A 22,757-nucleotide genomic window follows, 5' to 3' on the forward strand; every position below is an offset into this window, starting at 1 on the left:
CGAGGATGATTCAGCAGGCCTTTGTTCCACGTGTGTTTTTCCCATCAGCCCCTGCAGTGGCCCGTCTTCACCACACGAGAGCAGTCCTGAAACACTTCTGTGAGAGCAGGTTAAAAAGATGCAGCCGTTTTACAATTCTACAACGAGTCCATTCATTCAAAGTAAAAAGTAGAACCCAAATTAAGGCTTTAAAGGGATACGCCACACGAGAATGAAAGTTCTCTCATCATTTACTCCCCCTCTTGACATCTCTAAAGTTCACAAGTTTGGGGTCGCTAAGATTTTCTTCTAAGAGTCTCTTCTGCTCACCAAAGCTGTGTTTATTTGATTAAAAATACAGTAAAAATTGTGAAATATTATTCCAGTGTAAATCTATGTGAATATATAGTAAAGTGTAATTTATATCCTGTGATCAAAGCTGTATTTTCAGCATCATTACTCCAGTCTTCAGTGTCACGTGATCCTTCAGAAATCATTCTAATATGATGATTTGGTGATCAAGAAACATTGATGATTATTATCAGTGTTGAAAACGGTTCAGATTTCTGCATACATTTCATTTCTCAGGATTCTTTGATGAATAGAAAGTTCAAAAGAACAACATTTATTTGAAATGGACTCTTTTGTAACATTATAAATGTCTTTACTGTCACTTTTGATCAATTTAATGTGTCCTTGATGAATAAAAGTATTCATTTCTTTAACTTCTTTCCAAAAAACTAAACAAATTCTTACTGACCACAAACTTGTGACCGGTAGTGTATATGACTTTCTTTCTTCAGGTAAGTTAAACACAAATGAAGATTTTCAGGAATATATTCCATCTCTATATTCTGTCGGCTGACTCTTGGGAAAAACCGCACGCGATCGAGACGATAATCCATACGATCCCGAAGGATGAATCAATGTCTTCTGAAGCCAAACGATAGGTGTGTGTGACAAATACTGACATCTAAACCAGAAATCATTGTTTTGTCTACATTTGCGTGTATTTTATGCACTTTCAGAGAGGGGTTATTTTCCTAAACATCTTCATTTGTGTTTATCTGACTAAAAGAAAGTCATATACATCAGGGATGACATGAGAATGAGTGAATGATGAGAGAACTTAACTAGTATCCCTTTAAACATTATCATTTAGACATTTTGGTATCTGCATAATAATGAATTGTAAATGTAGCCTCTCGTAAAGTTAGTCTGATTTACTGAGGTGATCGAGCAACATGCTAAACCACGTTCTGTAGATGAACATGCTAACATGCTAAGTGTTTAAAGATAACCTCCCAGTGTGAGAGTCGCTGGTGTTTCAGAAACTCAGCTGTCCTGTTTCTCCAACACCTCTCCGTCATGTTTGGGTGCTGATGGTTTACATTTGCTCTGTTTAAAGGTTTATTTAAGACCTCATCAATATTAAGCTGCAGGACGGGTGAAGAGAGGCGAAGTTTGAAACTAATGTTCTTGCGTAATCTTTATGTTAACTCATGATTATGAAGTATCACATTGTCTTTTTAATTTTGATGTATGACTATTTTATTCTGTTTTTGAATGACCATAAATAATATGGCACAACAAGCTAGCTGATGTTCTTGGTCTTCTGTGACAGAGCTTTAACCAAAGAGTTGAGATATTTATATGTACTGTAAGAGCAGTCAAATAAATATACAAGAAAAACAACTTCATCTTCCATTTTTGTTTAATCCTGCCTTTTAATAAATAAATAAAAACGTCCACTTTGACATGATATCTTGCCGGCTGGTTTTGCCAAACTCACTGCAAAACAGTTCTTCACACATTCATTTTTAAATACATTTTTAGTAAAAAAGACTATTGCTTATTGTATGAACCTGAACATCTGCAGCTGCTCCCTTTAAAAGTGCAGTTTTATAAAGAAATTCATATATAGGTACAATTAATATTTGACTACAGAATCGTAATGATCGCTGCATGTAACTGGTTGGTTTATGGCATAATGTAGAGGAAACGTGCCATTTATAATGTTGCCTATGTTTAATAGATCATGGAGTTTTTAAGGTTAATGGGTGTTAACAATAATTATACGCTTATTTGAGTTCATTTGAAAAAACAACAAAATAAAACACATATGCATACATTAACTTGCATATAGAACAAATAAACGTACCTTTTTTTAGAAACATAGTTACACACCTTGCAAGAATTAGATGCTCACAACAACCCAGCCATAGCGGTGGAGAGCGGAACTGCAAGAGCTTTCCTGGAATAATGCTAAACTAATAAATAACCAATTCACAATTGCTTGAAATCGCAAAAAAGATGTTAAAACGGACAAAGGTGATGTTGGCAAATCCACGAGTGTTGTACAAAACAGGCTTGAATCTCTTGAGCTCAAGATTCAAGATACATACACACACAGTTATATAGAGAATAGATATAACCAGCAGTGAAATGTAATAACAGGTCCGCTCCATGGACAGTGCAATTATTATCAGAATCCAAACACAAGAAGAAATACGGATAAATATAGATATGTATGTACTAATAAATATTTAGGTGAGCAGAAATGCACAAGAGAAGAATGTGTGAACAGGTTGTACATAGTAGAAAAAAATAAATAAAATAATGCAATGCACAGTCAGATGAATAATCTTGAATTAAAGGAACACTGTTTATTTAAATGATAGAGTAAGTTTGACTGATGCAATATGACAAGGGTGGGTGTGAAATCATTAAAGGTAGTATGACCTTTGACCTGAAGATTGTCATTTCTGTTCCATTAAATGTAAACACACATTATTGTGCCAGGACTGGTTTTATCTGTCACTGGTATCATGGAGAAGGGGGTTCAGACTGGCTGAATATGCTTATTAACCCTTCAACGCAACTACATGAAATTCATTGATATTCACTGATTATTTTATAACTGACATGTATAGATGACTGTGATGGACTGGTCGTCTGTCTTTACTTAATGGACGGATTTTTAAATGAAAACCGCAATGAGTTCAGAGATAATGACTCTTTGTTTTGAGAAAATATAGATGGAATACAAAGCTTTAAAATATGGGTATATTTAAAGTGCCATCATTACTGTTTGTATCACTAAGTGCCGAGGAAGAGCTGAAATTCAGATATGCTAATGGACACATGCTGCAAGCAGTCGACCAATCACAACAGCTTGAGCCGTCTGAAAAAATACCCTGTATTTTCTTTCTTATTTTTAGGAAAAGCACTTAATTACCATTGTTTATTTCTATACCAATACACTTGCAATGAAGCTAAAAATATAAACAACTACATCATTATGTTGATATCCTATATTTTTTACAATAAAACTTTCGACAAACATGTCTTCTAATATCCTCAGTTGTTGCATATACCGAGCTGCATCGAACACATTTGTAAATTACTTTCCTTGAACCCATTGTGCGAGTTCACTTTAATACCACGTGCTTTATATACATGCTGCTGCTGATTGGACTGCAGTTCTGACACACCCACCAAACAAGAGAAAACGTATCTCAAACCCCGTTGCACACCGGTGCACGCCGTTTCCAGGAAACATGACGTTCAACCCGGAAACCGTAGCAAAACGTTGCGCACCGTTTTGAACTTGAACGTGCCCCTGATCAATCAGAGCAGAGTAGACCAATCACAACAGACTGAACTATCTGACCAATCAGAGCAGGGTAGACCAATCACAACAGACTGAACCATCTGACCAATCAGAGCAGAGTAGACCAATCACAACAGACTGGGCCATCTGACCAATCAGAGCAGAGTAGACCAATCACAACAGACTGAACCATCTGACCAATCAGAGCAGGGTAGACCAATCACAACAGACTGAACCATCTGACCAATCAGAGCAGAGTAGACCAATCACAACAGACTGAACTATCTGACCAATCAGAGCAGGGTAGACCAATCACAACAGACTGAACCATCTGACCAATCAGAGCAGAGTAGACCAATCACAACAGACTGGGCCATCTGACCAATCAGAGCAGAGTAGACCAATCACAACAGACTGAACCATCTGACCAATCAGAGCAGGGTAGACCAATCACAACAGACTGAACCATCTGACCAATCAGAGCAGAGTAGACCAATCACAACAGACTGGGCCATCTGACCAATCAGAGCAGAGTAGACCAATCACAACAGACTGAACCATCTGACCAATCAGAGCAGGGTAGACCAATCACAACAGACTGAACCATCTGACCAATCAGAGCAGAGTAGACCAATCACAACAGACTGAACTATCTGACCAATCAGAGCAGGGTAGACCAATCACAACAGACTGAACCATCTGACCAATCAGAGCAGAGTAGACCAATCACAACAGACTGAACCATCTGACCAATCAGAGCAGGGTAGACCAATCACAACAGACTGAACCATCTGACCAATCAGAGCAGAGTAGACCAATCACAACAGACTGGGCCATCTGACCAATCAGAGCAGAGTAGACCAATCACAACAGACTGGATCATCTGACCAATCAGAGCAGAGTAGACCAATCACAACAGACTGAACCATCGGACCAATCAGAGTCTAGTATTTGTTGTTGCATATGTGTCACATTTGTATTATGTTGTGAGTTAATTTAATATCAATATCCTGTTACACTTATGCAAATGTAATGTCAACACGTTTTATCAGTTGTGTCACAGCAGCCAAATATAGGCTATGAATTAAACTCAGCGTTTATATTTGTGTTTGTTAAATACGGATTTAAAATAAGCTGTGTTAATAAACAAGGGTCTTTTCTCATTTATATTTATTTCTAATATACATAATAGTGTGCAATGATGTCAACATGTTTATTGATACACTTTATCATCCAAATAACACATTTTATGAATTGAATTGAACTGAAATAAAAACATTACCACTGAGCCATAGTTATCAAAGGTAATTAATTGTTTGTTTGTTTGTTTGTTTCAAAAAAGTGTCAGTCACATAAAGAGTTTAAACCACTGATCTATATAGAATGACATTATATAGATCAGTGGTTTAAACTAAAAAAAAAAATAAAAAAAAAATAATCAAAATTATGGACAAAATTATGAACTCAGAAAATTATTAGTTTTTTTTATTTAGTTTTTTTTTCATGTCATCACATTGTTTAGAGCATAAGAAACGAATGGTAAAAAAAATCAAACATTTTTGAAAAATGATATTTTATTTGTACGTTATGCTAAGAGGTAGAGGTAGAGCGTTATGCTCTGCTGTGGACACCAGGACTCAGTTGTTTAAAAAATAAAATGACATTAAATTATATGTATAGGCAAAAACAATGGGATTTTTTTTTTTTCAATCACCAATAAATGTTGGGGTTTCAGGATTTTCTCTAACCAAAATTTGTATAAAGATGATTCTCAACTATGTTATGAAAGATATAATGGAATGAATTGATGCACCATTTTACTTTATGCAATATGTGGGTAAAATGGCCATAAATTAATATTCCCATTCAATGCAATGTATCTATACACTGTATCTAATGTGCACATTAATGTGTTCTTGGAGCAACATTTAATGGAAAAAGAAGTGTAATAATTGGAGTAATAATTAGCAACATTTTAATAATAATATCTAATATTTCATTGATGTATAACTTATCTCCATATTCACTTGTTGTGTCTCCCAGAACACCTGATGAACATGCTGTAGTCCCGGTGTCTCTACAGGGGACATGTGTGAAATCAATGCCCTGTTCTGGAGCAGAAAGTCATTTTTTGATTTGAAACCCCATAATGTTTTGGATGTTGGATAATGAAATACAATTTGAAAAGTAGTCCGATTTAAATTATAATTACAATATATTATCATATTTCCTACATTTGATCACTAAATTAATGTCAGACATTTTTAAAGACCAAGGAGAAGTTGTTTTCATGGTGAAACCTCTAAACATTTAAGACAATAGTCTATTCCTGGGTCCCAGGAGGTTAAAACTGTGTGTAGCCTATTCCCGAACAGCTCCAGTATAGCTGTATAAAGCCAGAATGAGGAAATTAAGGAATTAAGGAAGTGAACTATAGCAGGTACAGTGTCGCGCGCGCGCGCGCTCACCGCGTCTGATCCACGTCACGCACATTTCCACGCGGTCGAGCAGTGAAGCAGCTGTCGACACACACACACACACACACTACAGAGTAAACACTAGACCAGCACTAATCGCTGCAGAGACCGTGTGTGACAGGAGAAGCGCGCGCTCAAACTTTGCACGTTTCCAGATGGAGAGAACAGCCTAGACGGAGCGCGCGAGAGTAACGCTGAACTCACAGTGAAAGGTAAGAAAACACCAGAAGATGATTATAGTGAGAGAAGAGGAACACTTATCAGTCTGAAGATGCTGTAAAGCTCTAGTAGTCTTATTATTTTAAAGTTTTGTCTGTTTGTTGTGACCGAACGCGAGTCACGGATCTTGTGTGACAGAAAAACCGCTCAATTCCTCTCAATAACATCTTTATGAAACTAAACACAGTGTGTCTGTTGTGTGTCTGGCGACAAACCCGCAGTCAGCCGACGCTCTTTCAGTTTCTCTTGAAGGAACTTTAGACTGGAGTGATTCTTCAGCGCGTATTTCAGCTTTTACGAGGATAACACACACTGATTTTACTACAGAAAGTTGTATTGATCTGCAACAGCGCTGCTGGTTTTATCAGAAGGAAGGAATATTTGCAGAGAAATCATTTAAACACTGTGACTTTTGACCGGCTGTGTTTCAAAATCTTGTCAGCTGCCTTTCCAGACTGCATGTGTTTAATGATGAAATGATGAAATCTCAGAGAGCTTCTCGTTTTCACGTCAGCAGTTTTGGTTTCATCACAGGATAAAAACAAACATTGTTTGAAATTACCTTAGACCTAACACAACCTGTATTGTGATTACATCGTTGATCTATGTACTATTGTTTAAAATGTACTCATGGTTTGAATAGTGGAAAAGTTATTAATGATATAATAATATGTTTATTGTATAATAATATGGAATAATATGTTTCATGTCACCTTTATTTATATAGCGCTTTTTACAATACAGACTGTTTCAAAGCAGCTTTACAGTGGCCTCACATGACCAGCCCAGTGTGTCCCACTAAACCCTGATACTGGACACATTTGCTTGTGGAAGGAATTCATCATTGCTGGCTTTGAGTAGTTCAGAGCTCCTGAAGGGTCATGATGATGGTGGAGAAAAATAATGTCAGTGATTTTGCATTTGCGTTCCCACGAGAAACTTTGTGTTCGCTCGTCACTGGCATCAGCAATGGAAACCTTGCATGCGTCTAAATTCACACTGCTATAAGATGACTGTCATGTGCCGTATAACCAGCGCAACATAAACCAAATATTACAGACTGTAGATTTGCAACCAACATGAAAATCCAAGGACATGCTTTGAAAATACAAATACAAAAAAACAAAAACACGATTTACATTTTTACAGACAAACATACATTACAAAAAGTGACTAGAGAGAGAGTTGTCTAGATTATAATCCCTCAAGGTGCAAAAATATATTTTATTTAGGCTATTTATAATCCTTTGTTGTGATGCAAAAATCACTTGGTGTGACAATAATGATCACTTTTTTTTTTTTTTTTACAATGAAAATCACATTCATCTGTCAAATAAATTCAGTTGTAAATAAAGGTTAAATTAAATAAAAGAAAATAATTGGTAAAATTATTTTACAAAAATGTATGTATTAATGTGACCTACACGTGCTTGCGAAGATAAAGGCCTCGGACCTGTGCAATATAGTAAAGCCGATATATAAAATTGCATAACGAGATTTATACGCTTTTTTTTTAATTGTAGGCCGGTAATGTTTAGTCCGGGAACACCACTAGTCTGACTTTCTTGTTTGTACAAAATAAATGCATTTCAAAACAAACTTCCTGGTTAAACATTAAAGCACTCTAGTGTGATAAACACTGCAATTTTGTACCCATATTTTGTTGAATATTGACATTTATCCACAAATAATGCCTTTTTTTCACTCAAAAACTGAGGTGCATGCGCTCAGATCAACGAGGACGATCAATCAGTTTAAACAAAGAATCACAAAACCTGTGCTAATTGACAGAAAACAAGTCGACAAAAAGATTGAGTCCAAGAATTGGTAATAATAAAGCATAACTAGCCATTTTTTTTATTTTTGACCGGGAACATACATGGTTTTCAACGCCGCATACGGGTTAGTGAGATTAAAATAAATGGTCCTCAGTATTTGCTACAGATCAAGTCCAGAAGCATCAGTCCTGCTCTATTACTGTGTGATTAAACTGCTTGAGTTGAGCTTTTTTCTTCTTCTTGCTCTCGACTCGATGCTTCTGGTCTGATTTAGGGTTTATGAGGGGATTGTTTCAGGAGCGCTGGTCTAAATATAATGAAGTCCACATCAGGTTTCTTGGGTTTATTGGGTTCTTGGTAATAATTCTCACTTACTGCTGAATCACCACACCAGATGGACAGCCCTTGTATTTATGTACCGTTCAGCAACCCCTCGCCAGTGTAGAAGCTTATTTATTCCTCTCAGATTATAAGTGTAATGTGTCACCGCAAAACATTAGTGTATTTTAATATAGCAGAAATTACATGAGCATACATTTAGTATGTTGTCTTGACAAAATTGATATGGTGAATGTTGAGAATTGATCAGAGATGAGGCCGAGGTGATTTCTGAACGAGTAAAAGATGATGTACCGGACAGCAGTGGAAGGCTATTAGATTTTCCGCTGATTCAGGGATTCGCAAACTGGGATTTACAAACGCCTGGGGATTGATGGAAAGCTAATAACTAACTGAATCATAAAAATAGAAATTAGAAAAGAGGCAAAATGGAGCGATATTAGACCGCAGTAATGAGTAATTAAAGACGTTTTAGATGATTCAGAGAAAATAAGGGCAACACTTTACAATAAGGTTCATTAGTTAACATTAAGTAATGTATTAACTAACATGAACTAACCATGAGCAATACATTTGTTACAGTATTTATTAATCTTTGTTAAAAAATCCAGCTGTTCATTGTTTGTTCATGTTAGTTCACAGTGCATTAACTAATGTCAACACAACATTTGATTTTATTAATGTATTAGTAAATGTCTAAGTTAATATTACCTAGGATTAATAAATGCTGAAGAAGTATTGTTCATTCTTAGTTCATTCTTGTAAAGTGTTACCAAAAATGGCTTTAAAAAAGCGTAAATACAATTACTAGTAATATGATTAAATTGCTTATGACTTCTGACTAATTGGCGGCTCTTTTACCAAGTTGATGTTGTGTGGTCAGTGTGAGGCGACAACAGCTATGTTTCCATACACCTATTTTTATGAGCATTTTCATCGTTCGCATGAGAAACGCTGGATGGAAACGACAAAATGCACATAAAATAAAAATGGATGCGCTCAATTGAGTCGGATGCACATTTTATCCGATAAGAAAACATGCGCATAAACTTAGATGGAAACCCATTTATTGAATAAATTCTTTGATGTGCATCTAAAAAATCACGTGACTGCGATGGGACGGCATAACTGGACCAACCGGCGGACCGATCTCGTTGCACAGCATCTGAAATTAGGGTTTTTTGTTGTTCTGAAATGCCTAAGCAAAGTCTGTTGTCTACATGGTTCGGTATAATGACCAAGAACTGTCTTACACGACTGTTCCCAAGTAATTTATTATTTAATTAATTTAATATATTCGACATCATTACATGCAGTGGTTTCTCGTACTGCAGCAACCTCCATTTTTATTGGTGATATTTAGCGCCAGTTTATCAGGAAGTGGCGCTTTTGTTCCTATTGGCTCACTTGATGGAAACTTTTGCAAATGTTTTATGCGCTATTCCAATTTTGTGCTTAAGTTAAACTTGCGAACTTTGGATGAAGATATAGCTAATGACACACACCTGCCAATCTGTACGCATTTTGACCTCAAAGTACTGGTACGATTTGTCACTCTGAACTACGCGAAAACCTGGTGACGGCTCTGTGCACGTGCAGGACACTCAAGCAACAGCAAAAGAAGAGATCGGCCAATCATAGCGCTGGGTTCATTCCCCAAATAGAGACCGTAGCAAAATCCACTCGAACCCCCTTCAACCCCTGCCGTCTGAGTAGTTTCTGAAGCGAGGACGGGACAGTAGGCTAGTCACGGTATTACACAATTCTTAAAGTCCGTTTAAAAATGTCATTTTGGTGATCAAAGATGATTTTTAAGGGATAAAATGATTGACTACAGGGGGACTTTAACGCCTGAATTTATAAAGCTGTATATAAAAAAAAAAAAATTCTGTGTGTTTTTGACCTTAAGTAGATGGTAAATAATGTTGAGATTATCAATTTCACTTTTGCACAACAAATAAATAGAAATTTTGGTATGTTGCAAATTTGCGACAGTGAGCATTTAGGGTATTTTTTTACAAAATGGAAAAATTAATAAAACACATTTTCCCATCTCAGGAATGTTGATTTTATTCATGGCACAAAGTTGTTAGAACTTATAAACTTTATACTTATAAACTTTGACAAATTAATGAATCTTGACAACAGCAAGAAACAAAACACTCTCCTACTCCCTAACATTGACAGTAGTTTTTATACATTCCATGTTACACTCTGTTTAACTCTTTCCTTGTTTCTCCAGTGCATACATTATATATTCTTATAGTGTTATATCCTAACATGCTATTTTTTGTGAAAAAAAAAAAAAAATTTTTTGGCTGACACCATCTAAATACAGCATTATTATAATATGTAGCCATTAGCCCAATCCAGCCGTTATGGACCAATGTCGCAAATTTGCTACAAACAGAAATCTACAAAGTATGTAAAAAATATTCGTCACATGAAGTCTATATGAATAACATAGCTATAGAAGCAATCAATAAGCTGGTACATATTTTTATCTTAGCACAACTTAAATCATTTTGGGAAATTTCTCCACATTTGCGCACTTGATATGCGGATTTTGCAAAACAAAATATTAGCTTCGGTGAACCGGATGTAGTTCCCACTCCGACCGCTCCTACGATAAACCAGTGCGTGCAAAATGTTCCTAGGTATGTATCAAATGTGCACAAACAGGCATTGGGGGAAAACACACGCTATCTCGCCTGCAGTCTGAATGGAAGGGGTTTGTTGCAAATTCGCGACAGTGGGCGTTAAGGGGTTAAGTTAAACAGGCTGGGGTGAATGAATGAATGAATGAATGAATGAATTGTTTTACCAATAACAATGAATAACAATGTTTTACCATGTAGCCTACTGTACTGTAGTAAGTGTGTTTTTGTTTTAGTTTTTTGGCAGAATGAAGAAATTAAAGACAGACATACAGTAAATATGAGTATTGTCCTAGTTTTGGTTAGATTATGACTAGTGTTCACTCTAAAATACTGCCTTAACAGGAATAGCTCAAAGATGTGTGTGACTCTTAATAACAACTAAAGTACCTAATTATATTACATATTTATTTTGAATGAAAACTAGCGCATTAGTTACTTATGGATTAAAAAGTACCGTTGTCTCAGTTGTATCACTGTATATTATAATATAGCCTGCAGTAAGTGAAATTTTTGAATTGTCAAAACTAGAATTATGAAGGTAGACGTGTGTGTGTTTGTGTCACGTTTGTCTCTACTCAATGTCACGTAAAGGGAAAAAAAACTTTTAAAATTGTGGCTCTTACAGATTCAACCTCTAGAATTAACTTCTCTAAAATCACAAGATTTGAGACCAAGTTGTGCAGAAACCCTTTCCTCTAGATTCATTGCAGTCAGAACACAGCTTGTGTATGTTGAAAAATGTGAGAATATTCAATAATTCTGAAGAGCCGCTTATGGTGAAAATCGGACCAGCGGTCTAGGAGTACTTAAAAAATAGGGATTAAAAGAAATTGAATGTGGCAGACAACAGTTTCGACTGACCATGGTGTAATTGGTATCAATGTTCTTGGTATGACTCAAGAAATGTAACAAGTTTCATTCAGATTAATCAAAAGCTATAGCATCAATTAATCAATAGAATTTTTTGAAATTGCATTGTCAGTTCCTCCAGGGGCATGGTGCCAATGACAGATCGAGTTTCGTAATGATACGCTAATATATTCGTAAAATACAGCATTTTTTGACAAAATTCAATATGGGTGACGCCCCAAAATGGTCAACATGGGAAAATTGGGTATCATTCAACGGCAAACCGTTCAGAAGTGATAAGCAAAGCCGTTTTTCATATCTCCTGACCAGTAGGTGGTGCTGTGCAGAAACGCTGCATGTAGCCTCAGGTCATGCTTGTGATGACATACACCAAGATTCATCTCAATGCGCTAAAGCGTTGCGGAGATACAGCCTCACATCCATTTTGTGTGTTCTTCGTCAAATTAGTTTGCCCGTTATTCAAAAAGGATTTGCATGGTCTGAAACATTTAGGTTAAAATCTGATGAATCGTCTACGATGAGTTCGAGACTTTTCAGAAAATTCTAAATTCCGGAATTCCATTTTCTGTAAATGTTCATTACAAAAAATGACATCATAGTGCACAATTCAGTCATCTTGAGCCAAGGAATTTTGTTGCTAGCCCTTATGGTTCAAAAGTTATTAGCACAAATATGCAACTTTGGACAGTTGGTGGCGCTAGAGAGATTGAGTTAGACTCCTAAATTACTGTTGTTAATGTGCCAAATGCAGAACTTTTTACCATACGGTTCTATGGGCTGCCATAAGAGAAGACATCGACTAACAACTGCTTTTTTTTCATTTTTTTAATACCCCATTAATGAGTGAGATAATGATTACTCATGCACTCTGTGCTGTTAATTGGCTGTTTTGGACCAGTTGTTTGCTTTTGATTAAGGATTTGATTTAGTCAGTCGCGGGCCTCAAGCTTCGTGTCTCATGTGTTTTCCCTCCTAACTCTGGATTCTGAGCTGATGCTCATATTTTCCGCTCTGTGGTGTGAAGTCCGTGCCGCCGCTTCGCTGGCTGATGGGAAACACACGTTGCTTTGACTTCACTATCCAGTCCTTCTGCCTCTCGTTGCATAAGAGGTCAAACTAACTTGCTAGTCCTGTTCTTTCTGTATTTTTATGTAACTGAGTTTTCAGTAAATGCTTGTATTTTTATTATGCTCAGTGTTTTGTAGTTGACAGTATTCTCTTGATTTATGATGGTCAGTGATACTACTAGTCAAACGTTTGGAATAATTAAGATTTTTTTGTTTTGTTTTTGAAAGAAGTCTCTGATGCTCATAAAGGCTGTATTTATTTGATCAAATATACAATAAAAAACAATAACGGCAAAACATTATTATTATTTTTAAATGAGCAAAAGCTGTTTTCAGCATTGATAATAATCATAAATGTTTCTTGAGCAGCAAATCATCACATTAGAAAGATTTGTGAAGGATCATGTGACACTGAAGACTGGAGTAATGATGCTGAAAATTCAGCTTTGATCTCAGGAATAAATTACATTTTAAAGTATATTTACATTATTGTGTCTGAGGCATAGGCCTCATGGGCAGAACATAAAATGATAAATGGCATATGGTGCAACTGAACCTCCAGCGACCGGAGTTTGATTCCCAGCTCGAGAGTTTTTGCCGATCCCGTTCGCCATGGATTGAACTTGTAGGTCCAGCACAACCCACTGATGCTCGGTTGGATTGAGATCTGGGGAGTTTGAAGGCCAGGGAAACACCTTGAACTCTTCTTCATGCTCCTCAATCCACTCCTGATCCATGTGTGCAGTGTGACGGTGCATTATCCTGCTGAAAGAGCCACTTCCACCGGGAACTCCAGTGTCATGAAGGGCTGGACCTGCTCTGCAACAATCTTTAGGTAGGTGGAAATTTACGTCCACATGAATGTCCGGACCCAGAGTTTCCCAGCAGAACTTTGTTCAGAGCATCACACTCCCTCCAGCGGCTCGTCATTATCCCACAGTGATCCTGGTGCCGTCATTTACCCAGGTAAACAGTGCACACGTCCACGTGATGTAAACGTAAACGGGATAGCCTTCATTGCCCTTCGTTGAGCCTTGGACACTCAATACCCTGTTGACGATTTGTGTTTGTTCCTCCTCGGACACTGCTGGTAAATTCCCACCACTGCTGACCGGGGCAACACACAAGCCTCGCCGTCTTAGAGATACTCTGACACAGTCGTCTCGCCATAACAATCTGGGCCTTGTCAAAGTCGCTCAGATCTTTATTCCTGCCCATTTATCCTCTATCCAACAAGTTGATGACGAGAACCGATTGGTTGCACACCATCTAATCTAACCAGACCTTAATATATGGACTTGTTAGGAGATGATCAACGATAGTCGCTTCACCTGTGATGGGTCATAATGTTTTGGGTCATCAGTGTATATCTGGCCTTATATATCTGAATGTCTGACTGTTACATCAGAACCAGTGTGTAATGGCATAAAAATGTAGCCTGGCTCCGCCCTCCTACGTACTTCCGCTCAATTTCATTTTCCTTCAGTAACTCCGTCTGGAATTGTGGTGTATTCTTTGGTTTTCTCCGATCAATTTTTAACCGGTCCAATCAGCGAACAGAGGGAGTGGCTGAGAACGATGACGTTGAGATCGTGCGCTAGTTTGAGTTGACATACGTCACGACCAAACGTTAGCAATTGGTTATGGCAGATCCAGAGTGACTCTGGTCAGATCCAATAGTTTTAAACTTCAACACCCGCCTACAAGGAAGTTAACGCTTGTCAATGGAGAGAGGCCAGACTCTCTATACAAATGAAATGTACGAGAGTCTGGTAGAACCAGGCTAATAAAAATGCTGAATTACTAGGATTCAAAGAAACAAAATAAACTGGCATCAGTTTGTCTGCAACTGGTTAATTTGGCATTGTATTTAATTATTTTTTAAGAGACTGAAATGATGAGCAGCTCAATTTTTAAGAGACTGCTTTATGCTCCCTATATCCAAAGAAGTTGCCATTATCTAAAGAAGGCTTTCAGTGACTAGTAAGGGGAGATTGAAATCATTTCAGATATCTTACTGCATCTACTGCTTCTGCAAATGTAAAGGGAGGTTACAGGTTTTTAAGGTTGCTGACAGCATGGTTAGTCAGGTTTGAAAGATGTGCCTGCAGCCTCCTAAACAGAGTGCAGAAGAACATTAAAATGTTTTCCTAGTTAAAACCAGGAGTCAGGATGCTTCGACACTATATGGGCTGACGGAGAGTTTGATGGGCATGTGTTTTGAGGGTGTGCAAAGCCAGTTTGACATCAGTGGAAAAACAACACATTGAATATCTAAAAGCCATTTGTTTCCCATTTAGGTGAGACAACAGTGTGCAAACGAGACAACATCAGCACTGACCTTTTCATGACAAAACCATTGCCTCCAGACCTGCTGTTTGCCAAAAGGAGCTTTGTGCCCTTTGTTCAGGCATTGTGACTGTAACTACGAGTCTTTGTTCTGTGTTACACAAGGGGTTGTGAGTTTGGTGCAGCCTCCCATATGCCGGTCCACAATGACTGCTGACAGACTGGACGTGTTTGTGTTTGTTGCTTTTGCATGAGTGTGCGAGTTGGTCTGGGTTTGGTTCTTGAAGGTTTTATTCTTATCTGTCTTACCTTTGTGTAATATTAGGTCAGTATTCAGAATTTAAGTTTGGTCCAATTTTTGTATAATATCATGATGTTTCTGCTTTCATGTTATGTTCAAATGAAGTTGATATTAACAGGTGTCATGTATAATGTATTTTATGTTCATACATTATGAATGCAACAACAACAACAGTTGCAATATGCAGCTTTTGTTTGACTGCTTAATTCTCCAGTAATACATTCAGTCGGTTGTTACCTCTTCTCATCCGGGTCCTGATCACCCTGTTGGGCTTTATTTGGCAATAAAACCATCTGGAATGTAAATTATCACTTACTTAAAGAGACCATATAATGCCCCTTTTTAAAGTCTTGATTGTGCGCTTTTGTGCTCTTCTAGAATATGTTTTCATGCTTGAATGTTCAAAAAGACACCTTATTTTCCCATATTCTCCATTGTTGCAGCTCCTCTCTTCCCAGTGTGTCAGTAACGCTCCTGGGGTTCGTTTTCCGATGCCAAATATAGTTGCAAGTTCCATCATTACCAACACAATTCAGTGGAACTTGTGACCATAGTTGGCTAATGATGCTTTTGGGGAACGCACCCCTGGAGCCGGTTGCACAAACTGCTAAGACTTGTCTTAAAGGATAATTCCGGTATTTAGCACTTTGAGTCTCTTTTCTGGTTTGTTTTGGATGATCTAGAGTGGTGGACACAGAAATTTTGTGTCTTGACTTTTTGACTCGTTTAGAATCGCCTTTGACCGCTTCAGAGTGGCTGGCTACGGGCATGCACGAACATGTCCTTAAAACAACCCTCAACCCGAACGCGTGATATATCTAGAGAAATAATAATTCCACATATGATTCCATTAATCATGGTACTAATAACTCAATAGGTCACATATGAAGAGGTCCTGCTAGATATTGACTCTGGCTGTTTCTCAATTCTAAGAACACAAAGAACGGACTTGCATTCTTGTGAAGACTGATGTTGTCAGGCGACCTTGAAAGAAGAAACTCAGAAGTACACGAAGACACAGAACGCATCTTTGTCAGAAATTAGATGTGCTGTGATCTTGTTACTTAAAGGAACACGCCGACTTTTTGGGACTTTAGGTTATTCACTGTATCCCCCAGGGCCAGTTGTTCAAAAAGTTTATGCCATGTTTTGCTATCCAGCATCAGGTAATCCATCTTACTTTTGTGCCGGTTTTTCAAAGCAAAATTGGATTGGATCACCCTGATCTGGATGTAAACTTTTTCCGATTACCAAATCTGGATTACTGGTGATCTACGGAACCCCCAAAGGGACATGGTCATGTAAAAAATATGAGTTAGGGAAAAAAAATATTTCAATGCTTTTGCTCTCAGAAAGGTTTTGTATAGCGTTCACCAAAAAAAAACTTTGTGTTCGCTTGCAAAGATCTTTTGACTGGTTCATCTCTTATGATTGTGCCAATGTAGTTTAAAAACAGTGATAAAACACTTTGAATTAAAGATAATATTTTTGTTTGATTTTTACAGCTGTTTGGGGATTATTTAATGGCGGCAAAATCTCTTTTTTACTTTACAGTAGGCTACCGAAAGGCTTAATATGTAGCCTATAATGTCTACTTCTAATGTATTACTTTAACAGTTAAGCTAATCAAAAGCAAAATAAAAATAGGATGGAAATCCTAAAAATAGGAAAATAGAAATCATTACATGATACAAATGTTGTATTTTTTTACCAATTTTAAAGTTTTACTACATTTTCTTCCTGGAATCCACCTTGAAATCCAACCCCCTGTTGGGATCAGGATAATCCTGTTTTTTTGGATCAAAGTAATCCAAACCCTACTGACAAGTTTTGACCAACACAAACTGAAGGTTTGATCCAGATTAAAACTAGGATTGGATTCCGTGATCTAATCTGATTTCAGATTCCTTCTTTCCCTTTTGAACAACCCATTTTCAAGATTTGATCCAATCCGATAACCAAAATCCGATCAGTTTACCTTTGAACAACTGGCCCCCAGAGTTAGATAAGTCCATATACATACCCTTCTCATCTCCGTAACTCTGTCTGACGCACCCAACGCTAGCCTAGCTTAGCACAAAGACTGGAGGTAAATGGCTCCAGCTAGCATACTGCTCCCAATAAGTGACAAAATAATCACTCCGCAGAAGTAGCAGTGCTTCGCCTTCTGAGAATATAGTTCCCAATATGTATACGGTTAGAAGATGGCTGTGTCTCATGTGACCTTGTTATTTGTACACGCTGTGACTATACAAATCACAACATGTAAATAGCGTTATTTTGTCACTTATTGGGAGCTGTATGCTAGCTGGAGCCGTTTACCTCCAGTCTTTGTGCTAAGCTAGGCTAGCGGTGGGTGCGTCAGACAGAGTTACGGCGCGCACGGAGATGAGAAGGGTATGTATGGACTTATCTAACTCTGGGGGATACGGTGAATAAGCTAAAGTCCCAAAAAGTCGGCGTGTTCCTTTAACTGACCATTCCACAAATATTAGGCGGTGAAACAACACCATCCAAAGCACAATAAATATAGCATAACATCACAGGTGTCGTAAAATATTTACTTGCATTATTGTTGTTTTTATTTTAATCTTTTAAAATAATGAGTATGCATTTAAGGCGCTTTGTCAGCATTAAGATTCTTTTAAATATGCCAATTAAAAACTACTGTAGGCTTTCTCCACGTATTTATAATTTGATCAAAATTATGTTTTTACGACATATTTCACAAGCCTTTTTCTCGCAAGTATTTGCGAGCTTTCAGCGGTAATCTCTTGAGTGAGAACTAGCGTACAGCTAGCGTATAGCTTCTGTGCGTCGTCCGCCTGCGATGATGACTGGGTTTTTTAAAGGTTTGATTCTCTCAAGTCTGCACTCGATGCATCCCTGATATCAAGAACACATCCAGGGACTTTCTCTGTTCTTGCTTTCTTGAGTATTGGAAGCAGATTTTAACGGTTGATGATGATGATGTTGTTGTACAAGGACGCAAGATCGCTTAAAAACTCGTATTGAGAAACGGCCTCTGTGTCTCATTTTTTCTGTCATCAGAGCTAAGAGAGCCCTGCCGTCACCCAGCCCGTGCCATCGGCTACAATGAGTGGCAAATCGGCCCTCAACAAGGCGGTCTTTCTTCCGAATGATGAGCGGATGTTGGCAGCCGTGCAGGTGAAGAGGAGGACGAAGAAGAAGATCCCATTCTTGGCTACAGGAGGCCAGGGGGACTACACCACATTCATTTGCTTATCAGGTAAAGTCTTCCCTCATCCCTTCCCTCGAATACTGCGGCTCATGTTTGAGCTCAGTGATTCGATCCCTAATTATTAAACTGTGGCTCGTAACTTCACCCACACCTTTGAGCTACACACATGAATGATTCCTCAAATCAGGTTTATTAATAATTGGTATTTACGTTAATTTAGAATTGTACGATCAGTGGTATCTAAGAAGTGTTGAGATACTTTTATAGTTTTTATTAATATTTAGATTTAAAAATAAATAAATATTGTAATAAATATATATATTGTTTTTCATTTTAATTTGTTAAAGTTTAAATTAATTGTGTTTTTGCCATTTTTTGTCTATATAGTTATTATTTTTTTATTTCACTTTTAGAAAAAGGAAAAGCCATGGCAATTGAAATAAATTTTATTTGAGGGGTTTTGCATATATATTTTATTTAATTTCAAGTTATGAAAGTTTTTTTGTTTTTATGGTTTCGATTGTCAATAACTAATAACCCTGTGCACAATTGTGACGGAAAAAAATTACAGGATTTACTCTGAATGGAGCATTTACTTATGAGTTATGAGGATTATGAGCTGCTCATGTGTAAATGAACACGGTGCTGCGCTTCACTCTGAAACGCGTAGCGCATATATTTCTAAAATTAAATCGCAGCCTTAGGGATTTGATAATTGCACAAAGCCATATCACGATTTTGGTTTGATTGTGTAGTGTACATTCAGGTGGTTGTTACCGCTTCTCGTTGGGGACCTAAACACCCTGTCAGATCCCTTACTTAAAGAGACCATATCATGCCCTTACTAAGTCTTGATTTAGTTTTTGGGGTTTACTAGAATAGGTTTTCATGTTTGAAATGTTCCAAAAACACATTATTTTCCCATATTCTCCATTGTTGCGGCTCCTCTCTTCCCAGTCTGCAGAGGTGTCAAAAGTATTCACATTCATTACTCAGGTAGAAGTATAGATACTAGGGTTTAAAAAGACTTCTGTAGAAGTTGAAGTATCAACTCAAGCTTTTTACTCAAGTAAAAGTATAAAAGTACTTGTTTCAAAACTACTTAAAGTATAAAAGTAAAAGTAATGTAAGGAAAAAAAATTCAATTAATGCTCTCTCTCTCTCTCTCTCTCTCTCTCTCTCTCTCTCTCTCTCTCCCTCTCTCTCTCTCTCTCTCTCTCTCTCTCTCTCTAAATCAATATTTGACGCGATTTGCCCCGATTTCTCCCTCGCTTACCGCATCTAGGTTTCCTTCGGAGGAGTTTTGGCGCTTCGCACAACCAAATGTGACTACAGCCTCTCACAAGTTAGAAGGAAAACACAACGCCAATCAGTTTAGCGATGTGTATCCAGGAGGCGGGACTCAGATCTAAACCGTTTGTGTAATTGGCCAATATTTTTTTTAACGACGACAAGCCGGAATGAAAACAAGCCGAAATTAAATAGGAGTAACGAGGCTATTTTTAAAATGTAAGGAGTAGGAAGTACAGATAATTGCGTGAAAACGTAAGGAGTAGAAGTAAAAAGTCGTCTGAAAAATAATTACTCCAGTAAAGTATAGATACCCCAAATTTCTACTTAAGTAAGGTAACAAAGTATTTGTACTTCGTTACTTGACACCTCTGCCAGTCTGTTAGTAACGCTCTGTTTAGTTCCTGTCTCTATGAAGCCCCTCCTTCTGAAAAGCACACTGTGCTCTGATTGGTCGACTGGATCAGTGTGTTGTGATTGGTCGAGCGCTTCGAGTGTGTTTGGAAAATGTCCCTCCCCTTACCATAACCGCCAGTTTAACACACTACTAACTAACTCAACCAGGCCCCGCCCCTTTATTCTGCGTATGAATTATTTAAATGAGGAATACTGTGACGTGTTCGTTCCCAGAAGAAACTCAAGACTACAATGGAGGCGTTTCAGGGAGTTCAGAAACAGTGACACTGATATAGAGAATAACTCCCTGGAGGGACTTTGAAGAGCTATTTCTTTCTCAAACAGCAACATTACACACACTGAAGAAAGCGTGACATGTCCTCTTTAAATGTCAGACATCTTTCTATGCGAGCGGTTCTAGTCTAGAATAAACTGCTTAGTGAACCAGACTTCACTTCTATAGTCAGGAGTTTGTTTTTCAGGACTACAGAAGGATTTATACCATGTGCAATCTATCCGCTTGTGTGATTGAGAACACCTGTGTTCCTGAACTGTCTATGATCAACATAAGAAAACAACTGCTTTCCAAAAAATATTACTACAATGAGTGTGAGTCAAGTGGAGGCGTTTCCTCCGTCCCGGTGCCAACGCGGAGTATCGGTCCAACTGAATCACGGTGGAAGAAATACATGCTGTGGCGCTGCTGTACGCCTCAGGGCTCGGCTGCTCCGTCACTGCGGACTAATGAATCCCAAACTCCACTGCAGAATGTGTGTGTGTTTCTCTGAACTCTGATTCAAAGGAAGTTGAGCAAAACACTGGAGAATATGAACAACAGAGGACACTCCTGACTTCACTTCTATTGAAATGTAGCACTGTTATTAGTCAAAGGCAAGGAGACGAGACTTCTTGGAAATATGGAATATATCAGTATTCATAATAGAATGATTTTACTGTGGTTAAATGGAGTGGTTTATTGATTTTATCAGTATGTAGCAGTGGCGGCTGCTGGTCTTTCAAAGAGGGGAAGCTCATTTTCGGCCTACATCATAAAAATTGTCCATTTATTTATACGTAAATTCTGCTCTATGTTCCCTTTCAAGGAAATGCTCTGTGACCCTGTCGTACAACTAGGCGTCTTTTCCAGTGACTTGACCAGTGTCCTCTCGTTATAAAAACGTGTTTAATACTGCAAAATACGCTCTGTGAGTCAGTCACTGCCCTTGCCGTCCAGAATAACAGAGAACATCCCAATCGAGTGAAGGGATTTGTGGGAACTGTGGTTCCTAATTATTGAGATCCAACATTTGCCTCGCATTTCAGGATGAAAAGACAAACATTTCAGGTGAAGGATAATCCACTTCTTACCTCAGAGACTGTGTTATGATCTTTATGACCGTATTATTTTTATTTTGAGTATATTTCTGATCACTGTTGATAAGCTATATTATTACTATAAAACTCTTACGACAAACGTCTTCTAATATCTTCAACTGTTGCGTATATCGAGCTGCAGCGGACACGTTTGTAAACGACTTTACTCTGACCCATTGTGCCTCTTTAATACCGCGTGGTTTATATACATGTTGCTGCTGATTGGGCAGACATTTCTGACACACCCACCAAACAAGAGAAAGCATCTCAAACCCCGTTGCACACAGCATTTCCAAACTCTTCCAGTCTCAGCTGCAACTACAGTGTCTGAGGGTGGGGCAAAGTCGATGTTGTTCAGCCAATCAAGACCAAAGACTGGCATTATGCAAATTAGTTACAAATCTGCGTAGGTTCGTAACAGGAAGTGAGACTGGATTCACTGACGACTCGTTTCAGGCAGTTCAGAATCGCTTTTCTTTTGGGAGACGACAACTCTTTGCAGAGCTTTTACATTCACAAACAGCTCTATGAGGCCGTGTGTCCACTAAAGCGCTTTAGCCAGCTGAAAACGCCTAGCTATGGGCGCTTGAGAGCGTTTTGGCAGCGCAGCATTTGAGACGCTTTGCTTGTTATGATACGGAATAACTGTGAAAGTGTTACTAGTATCTCATTTCACACATATTTTGTATCTGTGTTGATTCTATATTAAAATGTCGATACAATGTAACGTATATTTTAAATTATTTTCTTCCGTTATTATGCTAGTTGTTGTCGTCTGTTGACGTTGTACAAGCGGAATGTGGCGGTTGGTCGGTGTGGTATTAGCCCCGCCCCTCCTCCACTGTGATTGGACGGCTGGGTAAAAAGTGACAGTGATGAGCGCTGGGTTTTACCCAAAGTTGA

At 38.0% G+C, this 22,757-nt stretch overlaps 1 protein-coding gene across 1 annotated transcript in view; it reads left to right on the top strand.

Moving 5' to 3' along the window:
* Positions 1-6,012: 6,012 nt before the first annotated feature.
* stxbp6 (syntaxin binding protein 6 (amisyn)) overlaps positions 6,013-22,757 on the top strand; it is a 57,350-nt gene continuing 40,605 nt past the window's right edge. The window contains exons 1-2 of the mRNA XM_084393259.1: positions 6,013-6,281; positions 18,644-18,842. Of these exons, the coding sequence (XP_084249385.1) occupies positions 18,689-18,842 (154 nt within the window). The 5' untranslated portion in view covers positions 6,013-6,281; positions 18,644-18,688. The remainder of the gene's footprint in view (positions 6,282-18,643; positions 18,843-22,757) is intronic.

This window comes from Rutilus rutilus (genome assembly GCF_951802725.1).
Source record: "Rutilus rutilus genome assembly, chromosome: 21".
Taxonomy (NCBI): Eukaryota; Metazoa; Chordata; class Actinopteri; order Cypriniformes; family Leuciscidae; genus Rutilus; species Rutilus rutilus.